The sequence below is a fragment of the Podarcis gaigeae genome (assembly GCF_964106915.1).
Source record: "Podarcis gaigeae genome assembly, chromosome: 13".
In the NCBI taxonomy this organism is placed as follows: Eukaryota; Metazoa; Chordata; class Lepidosauria; order Squamata; family Lacertidae; genus Podarcis; species Podarcis gaigeae.
In genome coordinates, this window is record NC_139689.1 from 10930399 (window position 1) to 10943216 (window position 12818).

The following is a 12818-nucleotide window of genomic DNA, read 5'->3' on the forward strand; positions in this document are numbered from 1 at the left end:
CTTTACAGGTTTTGTCTGGATATATCTTTTGGAGAGACCGCAAGAAGCCTTAGAAAGGTTTAAAGAGTTTTGTGACAAGGTTAAAAATATGCATGATGCTGACATAGATTGTCTTTGCACAGATGAGAAGCCAATTTTTCTTTTACAGGTTTTCCAGAGGTTCCTGAAGAAGAAAGGGATAAGACACAGAATTGCTAGTTCCGAAGAAGCTTGGAACAGATGTGTCTGTGTTAGGGTGAACAAAGAATTGCAAAAGGGAATGCATGCGCAATTGCTAAGTTCACATCTGCCACATGAGTACTGGGCTGAGTCGCTAATGTCATTTTGTTATACGTGGTTGAGAAAGTTTTCAAAAGAGTTGGAATGTTCTCCTTTTGAGAAACTGTTCCATAGAAAACCTTCTGTTGCCCATTTCAAGGTGTTTGGGTCTCATGTGAGGACAGAAGCCCCGGGTGGAGTAAAGAATGCCAGAGGCATTTTTGTGGGTTATGAAAAGGGTCTCTACAGAGTAATTTTGTCTGAATCTGGAAAGGTGATTCTCACAAAATTTCTAGAGAGTGCTCCTGAACAGGAGAGAGTGATTGTTCACACATTTCCCACAGGAGATGATGATAATTCTGATGATGATGATGATGTTGATTTTATTGAGTTCAGTAGTACTGATGATGACAGCGATAGCTCAGACAGCTCAGTTGTCACGGTCATTGAGAGGAAATCTCACATAATGACTAGACCCTCAGAAGAGGAGGATGAACCACTGTTTACAATTGGTACTGGTTCTCCAGAGAGTTCAGAGGCTGAACCAGAAAGCAAAGAAGAGCAGCACCTCTTACGTAGGTCTGAGAGAGCAACGAAGGGTGTACCACCCAAGAGGTATTCACAAGAGTTTGCTAACTTAGCTGTTGCTGTTGTAAACGACAAAGGAGAGATTGAAGCTGTGTCTGAGTCAGAGACAAAGGCACAACAGAGAGTTGCTAACCAAGGTAATGCAGAAGCACTCATTCCTTGGAAGTCACACAACCAGAGAGGTACATTGGTAAAACCAGTGGCGGGTAGTTCCAAGGGTGGAACTGTAACAACAGGGGAATGTTATAAGTATAACAACTGTTTGTTTTCTTCTCTGGATGACGCTTTGCTCGCAGCACGCATTGATACTTTAGGGGGAGTTTGTTATTCTAAAGCAGCAATGCTGCAGCAAGCAAAGGCTCTAGCAGCTCAGTCTGCTGCTTGTGGCTGGAAAGCCAAACAGGAAGTATGTGACTGTTGCCATGAAAACGAAGGGGCAGTCCATTCTCCTTACTGAGCACCGGATGTTAGCTCAGGATGTGTCATATGACCTGTACAGGATGTACATGGGTGGAGATTGGAGTTTTCTCTCTGTTTGTTGAAGAGAGCAGACATCTTTACTGTATGACTGCTAAAAGACACAAATAAAGACATGTAGATACGTTTCTGTCTGTGTCTGATTCCCCTCCCTGGGGATATGCAGGGAGGAGGAGAAGCAGGAGAAGCAGTTGGTGTGTTTTCCTCACAGCCTGAGGAAAATCGCCGGAACGGACCTCGTGTATGTTTTATTCTGCCGGGAGTCACCGGAGGGAGGTCTAAGGAATTCAGCCGGTGCCTGAATAGATAGGCACATACCTCTGAGACGGGCTAGAATTCTAATATATTTAAGTGAGAGCGGGCACATGGGCGTGAGCGGTGACTGAGCTGCCAAGTTTGTCGCATCTCTCTTTTCCAAGTTGTTGCTGTTCTCCATCACGCCTTGTGGGGATCTGATATCCATTGGTCTATAATCCAGTGATCCCACTTCTTGATAACGCAAGGATGCTATCCAGAACTTCTGCCACCATTCAGTTAATGTGATGGCAAACCATGTCTGATCAGTGTTACATAGGTGGGAGAGTGAAGGATGCCCCAGTACTAACAAATTAGGAAGCGGGGAAAGGATGGGGCCAGCTCAACTCGAGATATCCTGCTGACATTCATTCCTTGCCTATGATTTTGTGATGTTACAAATATAATTACATTGGAAGATTGGCTTCTTGTCTACCAGCTGCATTAATAGAGGCTTTTGGATTCAGTATCTGCAGTCTGGATTCAGACCGTTCCTCCTAGGCTGGAAAAAATGGTGAACACTGCTTTTTTACTGGAAGCCGAATCACAGGACAAAGCGATGCAGTGACTTTTGGAAACTGTGGAATAACCGCTTCTCCCAGGGCGTGATGGGGACCAACAACAGTTGCAGGAATGAAGGATACAGAACCATATATGGACGGGAAAACATCATGGGGGGAAATTGTCACAAGCAGGAAAGAATAAGGACTACACTTAAAATTCCTCACTTGAAAGTTTATAAATTACCTAATACAAATAGAAATCACAAGACTGTAGCCATTATATAAGATATTATTATATGTGCATGGAATGCAATGGAAATTATTAACATAGTGGAACACAGAAATAATGAAGAAGAATGAAGCCATCAAATTTAGCATGCAAGGGGAAACGTTTAATTAAATCATATAATTGACATTTGACTAATTGGCATTCATAATTGCATTAATTAGATAAAATTGGTATTCTTATAATGAGGTGGTTATTGGAGCAATATTGGTAAATCAATAAGTAAATATATTTTAAATATAATAATAGTAATATTTTGGCAGTTCCCCTACTGCCGATGTGCCATAGAATCCAAAAACACTGCACAAGTGATTCTCTACTCTATCATTACTCAAATTACAATAATAAATCCACCTGGCTGGTCCCCCAGATGTCACAGTGGAAAAAAAGAATCAACAGGCAAGCCTGAAATGATTATAAGCTCCTCTGTGCTGCATAGACAACTAGGCAGGGCTCTGTTACTTATCAGTTATCAGTTTCCCTTTTTCATATCAAACCACTGCATCTTGTTTGGCATCCAAGGAATTCTGTTGTGACAATGTTCAAGCTAACAATAAGGTGGATACGTGTCCCTTACAGTGCCAAACTGATAGAGTCAGCTGCCATCTAATTTGTCTTGTGCAGGTCAGGTGGAGGAGAAGAATAACACTGTAGAAAGAAGCAGTGGAGTCCATGTACACAAGGGAATTTGCCATTAGGATGTTGCTCCTGCTGCTTCTGCTGCTCCCCAATATAGTGTCTCAAGTACAAAGTGTTAAATGCGCAACAAATAATCCTGTTCATGTTCCACACGAGTGGTATGAGCCAGGAGACCTGGTCATTGGTGCAATGGCATCTCATATTTATTACATAGTCCACAAGGTTTCCTTCAAGAAACACCCTTCCCAAGACTTCATTGATGCCCCACTGTAAGTAACCATTAATTATATCATTTTAATTATTCCTTATATGTTGTATCTGACTGAATATCTTTAATTGATTTGAAGGGGGAATTGCTTTAGAACTTTATTTTTTAAATGTGTAGATAGATGTTATTCGAAATCTGTACATATAGACTATGTGCATATTGTCAGTGAAGAATAAGCTTTTTAAAAACACCAAATCTATAACAACAGAAAGAAAAGAGAGTAGGAGAAAAAGAAATAGATGGCATTAAAAGCATATAGCCAAATAGTATAGTTGTCAAAGTTTTGATGATACGCAAATATTCAAGGTGGCGAAAACAAACATGGGTTGCTGAAGATATAAAGAAATATGCAACAGCTTTTTTAATTACACAGTATTCTTAGATTGCCCAAATAAGTAAATAAACTTTGCTGGCTTCATCCTCTCCTTATAGGGAGGCAGGTGAAAATCTTAATTTTCCCATCAACCAAAACCTCACTTCATTTGCAGGGTGTTGACAAAGTTCTACCAGCAAATCCTGGCTTTGGTCTTTGCTGTTGATGAGATCAACGAGAATCCCAGGATGTTGCCCAATGTCTCTCTAGGCTTCCACATCTATGATAGCTATTATGATTCAAAGATGACCTACCGAAACACTCTGGACCTGCTCTTTAAATCGCATCACTTTGTTCCCAACTACAGGTGTGGCATCCAGAAAAATGTCATAGGGGTCATTGGGGGACTCAGCTCTGATACCTCCTGGTGCATGGCAAACGTCTTAGGTCCTTTCAAGATTCCACAGGTAGAATATGGATCTTGAAAAACAGAGATTTCATGCTGTCCTTGCATTAGGAATCTACTGATTCATAAATATGGAGTGGGGAAATAGACAAAGTAAAAGGGGTATAATATGCATATCCAGCAATGTGTGTAAGAAGGGCAATTTGTGTTTAATAGATGTAATAGAAGATTTCTGTAAAGCTGCCAGGTTTGTAAAGGAGGCACCTAGACTGTTTAATATACAACAATCCTGAATGCACTGCCCTGGCTGCCTGTGAGCTACTGAATATATGAAATTGACATTGGCTTCATAGGCAAAAATAACTGAGAACAAATTAACTAAAAATATTCTTCCCCTTAAAAATCAAGATAGTCTTTTCCCAAAGTATGATGTTAATCAACATTGTTCATTTTCAGAGGCTAATTGAAAAAGTGTTTTCTTGCTTTTTTCTGGCATTTGTCATCTGTCACTTCAGAGCCTTATATAGTGGTGTCAGCATTGTGCTATTCTGCTACATTGTTGTATTTCATTTTAGTTATTTTAAATAGTGCTAGTACAGTATTTTATATTTTACTGATATTTTATATGATTTGGTTTATAGTGCTCAGAGAAGAATAGAATATACAATCTAATTGAGATCTTCAGGATTTCCCAGGAAATCTTCCTGAGAGAGTTCTTAGTAGGTAGAGAAACAACCGCTCCCTACATTCATTACAAAGTTTACAGATCAAAAGTACATAGTCAACAATTTCTATCACTCCACTTCCATCTTGGAATTTTGCATAATCATCCACTTTGTATATTAACATGAGCCATTATAAATGCTCCCCTATTCTTCTTTTTTAAAAAAATAATATTTATTAAATTTTCCACTTTAACAATCCAATAAAATCATATTAAATATTCCAAATTATACATATTATTTAACCATCAAACAGTCCAAATATTAGGCCAAATTATTTAAAAAATTGGAGGTATCTTCCCATGTTCTCAGGCCGGGGTGGTTCTGATCATCTCATACTTCTGCTGCTTTCATAATTTTCACGATAGTTCCCATAAATCATTCCGATGTTAATACATATTACAATTCACAGCCTCTGAACAAGCAAGATAAAACAAAACAATATATTCTGTGTGGAATATACATTCAGAGTTCCCTCTGTATGTTCACGATGTCTCTTCACAAAATGATGTTTCCACCAAGCCAGTCCAAAAATCTTCTCAACTTGGGCAGCAGCCAAGTCAGTCCAGATAAAATCAAAGCAAGGCATCTGCCCAATGCTTTAAGACCAGCTGTCCTTCAAATGGTTAACCTGTCCAGGGAAGGTTTTGCCATATAAAACTGGGGATGCAAATATTAAGTAAGATATTAAAAGGCTCTGCATTTAATTTGACAAGCTGATCTACTTTCGGTCATGGCCGCTCGTTTAGTTGGAGCTGCGTCATTCCGATTCTAATTCCCAAGGTTTTTTTTGCATCTCTCCAGTCATTCTCCTAATCAAAGTTGGGAAACTCTTTATCCTCTTCCAAATATATCTGCAGCCAAATACCTGGAACTTGGTTTTCCACCTTTGAATAATTGTTATTTCCACACAGTTAATGACTATTAGAATCATATTATATCACCAAATAAACCAGCTCTCCTGTCTCGCTTGCTATAAATAATCAGGCAGCTGGTTCTTTCAGAGGAGGATTTTGCCATATAACATAGGAAAACGAAATATAATAACAAAGGAGGCTCAACCCCCCCTTCAGTTCCAACATACCAAGTCTACATAGATGTTTATCCTTTTTTCTGTTCGAATCCTTTTTAGCACCTCAGTGGCTGAATTAATTAGAAGAGTAGTTTCTTCCCCTTCGCTCAGATCATGTCCAAAACCTAAATCCAGTTTTTCATCTTAAGAACTGGAAGCTTGCTGCTAATTGGAGATTACTTTGGAGAGCTGCCAAGAAACGATCCAGGCTTTCCACCCAGCTGCCCCCAGCCCCTCCTTCTGATAGAATCAATATGTACAAGAATGAAGCTGTGATGATGCCATAATCATAATAAATATCAACAGAAAACATTGAGCAAGGTTATCTGTGTTTTCCTATATAAGCTGGGGTTGGTGCTCTCCCTAAACTTGGTAAACTTGTCATACAGATTCAATATATATTCAATATTTTTAGTGTGCGTGCGTGCACGTGTTTATATTTGAATAAATTGGAGTACCAGGAGTTCTTGTTTCCACTTGGAAACGTTTGGCTTTTGCTTTTTCCAGATTTCATATGGTTCATTTGAACCAGCCATAAATGATGGAACCAAGTTCCCTTCCTTTTACCGCATGGTCCCCAATGAAGACCTTCAGTATCAGGGAATTATCCAGTTACTTCTGCATTTCAGATGGAAATGGGTTGGGCTCATCACTCCAGCTAATGAAGCTGGGGAACGTTTCTTACAGACAATTGAGCCAATGCTTTTCAAGAATGGAATCTGTTCAGCATTCACAGAAAGACTTAAATTCAATATGAATTATAACAGTAACTTACTAGAAATGCTGGAGGACTCAAGGATTTTGTTACCAACTTTCACAACCAGCAGAGCCAATGCAATTCTTCTATATGGAGAAAGTAGATCTAGTATATGGTTGTCAAGTGCTTTAATCATAATGGAGTTAACTCAGCTACTATTTCCTCAAAAGAAGTCACATGTAGGAAAAGTATGGATTACAACGACCCAAATTGATTTCATATTATATAGCCTTCAAAAAAAAATTAATGTTAATATACGAATGCTCCATGGTGCAATATCCTTTGCAATTCACTCCAAGGAGATTCACAACTTTCAAGACTTTCTTCAGAGTGTATACCCTCATTGGACAGAGAGAGATGGTTTTTTCCAAGATTTCTGGGAAGATGCATTCAGTTGTTCACTTTCAAATTCCACTCTCTCAAAAACTGTGTGTACTGGAGAGGAGATGCTGGAGAGCCTTCCTGCACCATTTTTTGAAATGAGCATGACTGGCCACAGCTACAGTGTTTATAATGCTGTCTATGCTTTGGCACATGCCTTAAATAGCATGCACTTGGCTGCAGTCATCTGCAAATGGAGAGGTGCTAGGGGAAGACTCTCTCCTCAATATGTAGAACCTTGGCAGGTATTGTTCTCTGTTACAAAGCATTCACTGCATTGGTACATTATGTGAGTTGGCATTTAATCATCAGTAAAGAAATAAAAGAATAAAACTTAAGAAATTAGAAATGAACCTTAAGTAAATTTATTGTATGAAAGATGGGAATTAGAATATTTGCTATAATGATACTAAACAGACTTTAGATGACACAGACTTTCAGAAGCAACAGACTACAAACAACTACCTCCTTCATGGTGCAAACCCCTCCATTTTCTCCAAATATCCCTCCCCACTTCTCTCTGTCTCTCTTACCTCTCCAGTTACCCAGGGGTGTGAGGTTGGGGGGCCCAGGCGCATAATTCTAAGGGAGAACAACCAGCACCCCAACACCAGGCACTGGCTATTTAAGGGATCCTCATATCCAAAAGAAAACAGAAGAGCAGCCCACCAGGGAGCTGCCACTACCTGGACACATCTTGGAAGGCCCTGTCCCCAGCTCCTCACCTTTCCCTGTCTGCCAATCACCAGGGGTTTCTGGCCTCACTGGTAGGTCCCCAGAAGAGGCTAGCAACTGTTTGATCACTGTCTCTAGACCCTGCATTTCTCCCGTCTCCTCTTCTGCCTTTGAGTCTGGATTTCAGTCTGGCGCATCCTCTTCCTGCTCCCTTAACCCTGTTGCCTCTTCTGTTTCTGACACCTCTTCCTCCCTATCGGCTCCCTCTTCTCCCACTGACCACTCCTTGTCATCCCACCACCAATCCCCTGGCTCTGAGCCTCCTTTCCTTGGGGTGTCCCTTGGGGGTTCTCCAGCTGCTTCTTCCTTCCACTCCTCTGCATCCAACATCCAACCATGGTCAAATCCACTCTATAAACTATGGAAAGGTCGAGTCCGATGTTCTCATGTTGCATTCCTATCGTTTGAGGACATAAGCTCCCATCTCTTCTCTTACATGACTTCTCAAATTCCATCCCTTTCTTGGATACAGACAAAGGCTGGTCTCAAGCAAGCAGGACTATGGTCTCTCCATTTTGATGCAAGTCTGTTGAATGTTGAATTGGCACTGATTCATGATTTCCTACTCCTCCTGTATGTGCAACTAAAATATGTTTGCTCTTTGTTGTGAACTGAAGTGTTCAACTTTGATTCTCTTTCCACTTAGCTCCACTCATTCTTGAAGAGAATCTCATTCAACAACAGTGCTGGAGATGAAATTACATTAAATGAATATGGAGAGTTAGCAGCTGGCTTTGATATTACCAACTTGGTCACTTTCCCAAATAATTCCTATGTCAGAATCAAAGTGGGAAGGTTGGATCCTCAGGCCCCTCCAGGCAAAGAGTTCACCATTAATGAAGACAGAATCAAATGGAACAGACGCTTCACTAAGGTATGGAAATAATGGCACAGTCCCTGAAAACCCAGAATTTGCGGTTATCCACAAAATGGGATGTAACAAAAGCACTTCATACATTATTCATTTTGAAAGTCAATAGCACCTGAAACCACTTCAGACTAGTGATGAGTGAGAATAGAGGAGTGCTACCAGACCTCTTGCTTCAAACGGAATGCAACTCCTCCCAGAACAGGTCAGGCATAGGAACCTGTTGGAGCCAGCCGTTACAAGTGGCACTTGTTTAGTATAAAATAAAGACACAGAAAGCTAGCTATATTTCCATAGTAAGAGATTGCAGCCCCTCTGTCTGCCCTTCTCCGATTTCTTCTCCTTTGTTCTGTTCAGCCGCATGGCCGTTTGCCAATCTCATGTTACCTACATCCGGCCAAGCTTTTATTGCACCCCATCGCCATATAGGGTCATTACATTCCAATACATTGTAAAGCTCAGAGTGCTGGTCACGAGGTCCAGAGGTACCCTGCAGCATTTACAAACCTCTGCCATGGCTTTATGACTCCCACAGGAACCCAAAGCATTTCTCTCTGAGACAGGATGTGGCCTAACAGGAAACCACAACCCAAAAGTCATGGAATGATTTCCTAGTCCTAGTTTATTGTAATGACCCTGCAGGTAGGAAAAGAACCGCTATAATGACTTACCTTTAATTCCTTGTGCCACACAAAGGAACACCATGTGAACTCCTTGAAGCAAATGCCGTTAGGTGGTGACTCCATCAAAAGGCCAAGCCAGGGGTCAAATCACACCGAATTCTAACACAGCTGTAAGGTTGGATGGTCCAGGCATGAATACTGACATCTTATTAAGTTTGTATGATGCTTAGAACAGCAGCTTTTTACCCCACTGTATGTGCCACTTGTGTACCTACGGATCATTTCACGCTATTAGTCCTCCTATTTACTATTAAATCACCTGATAGTGGATATTTGATAAATTCCCCCAAACAATATCATAATATTAAACTCTTCCTATCTATTTGGATAGGTGCCACCGCTTTCTGTATGTAATGCCAACTGCCATCCTGGTTACGGGAAGAAAAAGAAGGAAGGGGAGAAGTTTTGCTGCTATGATTGTGATCCATGTCCAGAAGGAATGATTTCAAATGAGAAAGGTTAGAGATGACATCGTAAGATACTGCAGAACCTCTGGGCTCCTGGCAATTTTGTTGACATTAAACTGCTGCAGGAGAAAAGGCTTAAATTAACAGATGTTTTCTTCTCTAAGAATTAGGTTTTTTGACAGTAGGGTGAAACTCTTATCAAACTCACTTTTCTGAGATCCAAAGATTTCAGCTGTAATGCATTTCTCATTTTGCTGTACTGTTTATGTGGCTCTAAGAAAAAGCAGGGAGACAATAAAGAAAAAAAAGACGTTACCCATGTAGAAAATTCCAGAATTGATACACAACTCTTATTTTTGATACACCGAGTACAAAAGCATTTGGACTTGAAGCTCGTATACATTCTGACGTAGAAAAGACTATGCTAAATGGACTAGTGATGAGAGAATTCTTAAGAATACTTTTCGTTGCTTCAAATTGTCACCCACTGTTTGTGTATTTTCAGACATGGATACATGTGTCAGTTGCCCAGCAGATCAGTATCCAACCAGCGGCCAGGATGTATGCATTCCTAGGATTCCAAACTTCCTAGCCTTTGATGAAACCTTGGCCATTTTTTCATCTTCCTCTGCACTTTTATTCACTCTAATCACAATTCTGGTGCTCAGCATCTTCATTAAGCATCGCAATACAGCCATAGTCAAAGCCAACAACCGAAGCCTCACCTATGGTCTCCTTATTGCCCTCCTCTTGTGTTTCCTCTCTTCTTTGTTGTTTCTCGGAAAACCTAATATGGTGACTTGCCTTCTCCGACAAACTGCTTTTGGCATTGTCTTCTCTGTGGCCCTCTCCAGCATCTTAGCCAAAACCATATTGGTGGTTTTGGCTTTCATGGCTACCAAACCAGGATCCAATATGAGGAAATGGGTAGGCAAAGAACTGGCTTATTCCATTGTCTTTTCCTGCTCCATTGTCCAAGTAGGGATCTGTGTCCTCTGGCTGGCAACCTCTCCCCCATTCCCAGATGTGGACATGCACTCAATGACGGAAGAAATCATATTTCTATGTAATGAAGGGTCAGTCTCCATGTTCTATTGTGTTTTGGGCTACATGGGCTTCCTGGCCATTATCAGCTTCACGGTGGCCTTCCTAGCCAGGAAGTTGCCTGACACTTTCAACGAAGCCAAGTTCATCACCTTCAGCATGCTGGTCTTCTGCAGTGTTTGGCTCTCCTTCATTCCAACCTACCTGAGCACCAGAGGAAAATACATGGTGGCTGTGGAGATCTTCTCCATCTTTGCTTCTGGTGCTGGGTTGCTGGCTTGCATTTTTTCCCCTAAATGCTACATTATTGTGGTGAGGCCTGACCTGAACAACAAAGAGCAGCTAACACAGAGAAAGGTATAAATGACAGTGGAATTTGTGGTTCTGTTGAGTCTTATGAACTTGGTAGCAGGTGTCACTTTCCGAGTTCCTGCTCTGGATCTTTGTAGAGTTTGCCTCTTAACTGTTTTGTCTGCCAAAGATGTCCCAAAGGCCATAGGTACAGATTTTTCCTCAGGTTCTAGTCCCAAAGCCTTTTTCACAAATCAGTAATGCTGTAAAGCAGTGGAGGTTTAGGTTCAAAATTTCCATCTCCTATGTGGGCTCCCTTCCTAGGTTTACGAGACCCATCTGCCCCTCATTTCCCTCTACAGCTCCTGCAGTAGCCACCTTTTTAAGCATTGGGCCCACTTTTTCTCTTATCTGCTATGTCCTGTCTTTGCATGCAGAGAAATTCCCTAACTCATTGTGTATTTGAGGCCCATTGGCTGCCGTCACCTGGTTTAGGGAGCCAGCCAGTTGTATCTGATTCATGGGATGTGGCTGCTGTTGCAAGCTGACAATTTCTAGGAGCCACAGGTGAGAACTGAGGGCAGGGTGGGGATCAGAGGTAGACAAACTACCCCAGAAGGAGCACGACTTGGTCCCTGCTAGAGTTACTACCCCTCCCTAACACTCCATACACCCTTGTTGTGTATTAAAGCTAAAGGGACCCCTGACCATTAGGTCCAGTCATAACCGACTCTGGGGTTGCGGCACTCATCTTGCTTTACTGGCCGAGGGAGCCAGCGTACAGCTTCCGGGTCATGTGGCCAGCATGACTAAGCCGCTTCTGGCAAGCCAGAGCAGTGCACGGAAACGCCGTTTACCTTTCCGCCGGAGCGGTACCTATTTATCTACTTGCACTTTGACGTGCTTTCGAACTGCTAGGGTGGCAGGAGCTGGGACCGAGCCATGGGAGCTCACCCCATCGTGGGGATTCAAACCGCTGACCTTCCGATCAGCAAGCCCTAGACTCTGTGGTTTAACCCACAGCGCCACCCACGTCCCTTAAACATTGGTGCCTCTCCACATCGGGGAATCGAACCCCAGTCTCCCGCGTGACAGGCGGGGATACTTACCACTATACTAACCTGTCATGTTTTACTGTATATTTATAGCAAATGGAATCTTAATAGCAAAACTCTCAGCCTTTTCATTTAGAAATGGTTAAGTTCAGTTGATCAACGTTCTACATGTACTGTATAAATGATTGTTAATAAAAAGTCTCTTATCAATTACTTCATGGTATCTACAAATTCATCTTGAAGATAAAAAAAGCATACCAGAAACAAAAAACATTGTGAAATAGTTAAGGGCTCTACATTCTTTATCTCTAACACACAAGGCAGCTGAGGAATAGAAGAAGGAGAAGTTTAAGACAGCCATTTCCCTTGTTTTTTTAAATAGTTTTAACAAAGAAAAGGAGCAGAGATATGAAACAATATCTGGAGGAAAACACATTGGATATTACTAACACTAATAGGACAAACCTTTTATTTCTGAATTATACTTCTAACCAGTTTGAAAGAGAGGTCTCAGAGAATATCTCAAGTAAGCTCATTTTTAAGAATACAGATGTGTTGTTTCTAAAGTTGATTCTAAAGTCTATTTCTGTTATAATAATTTTTATTAATTTTCAATTACCATCCAATAATAGCATCATTAAAACAATATCAAATTGTAATACTAATACTAAGCACTCAAATACTGAATCATATAATTTAGGTGCCCCTCCCCACATGCTAGATGATTTCCTTTATTTCTGCATTCCAAAATCTTATTAATTTCTATTATAT

General features: G+C 41.0%; 1 protein-coding gene across 1 annotated transcript; it reads left to right on the forward strand.

The window, feature by feature from the left end:
• Nucleotides 1–10164: 10164 nt before the first annotated feature.
• LOC310830754 (vomeronasal type-2 receptor 26-like) lies at nucleotides 10165–11064 on the forward strand (the record flags this gene model as incomplete). Its single annotated transcript, XM_083710594.1, has 1 exon — nucleotides 10165–11064. The coding sequence occupies one exon, from the start codon at nucleotides 10165–10167 to the stop codon at nucleotides 11062–11064; it is 900 nt and encodes a 299-aa protein (XP_083566720.1).
• Between the last annotated feature and the right edge of the window lie 1754 nt (nucleotides 11065–12818).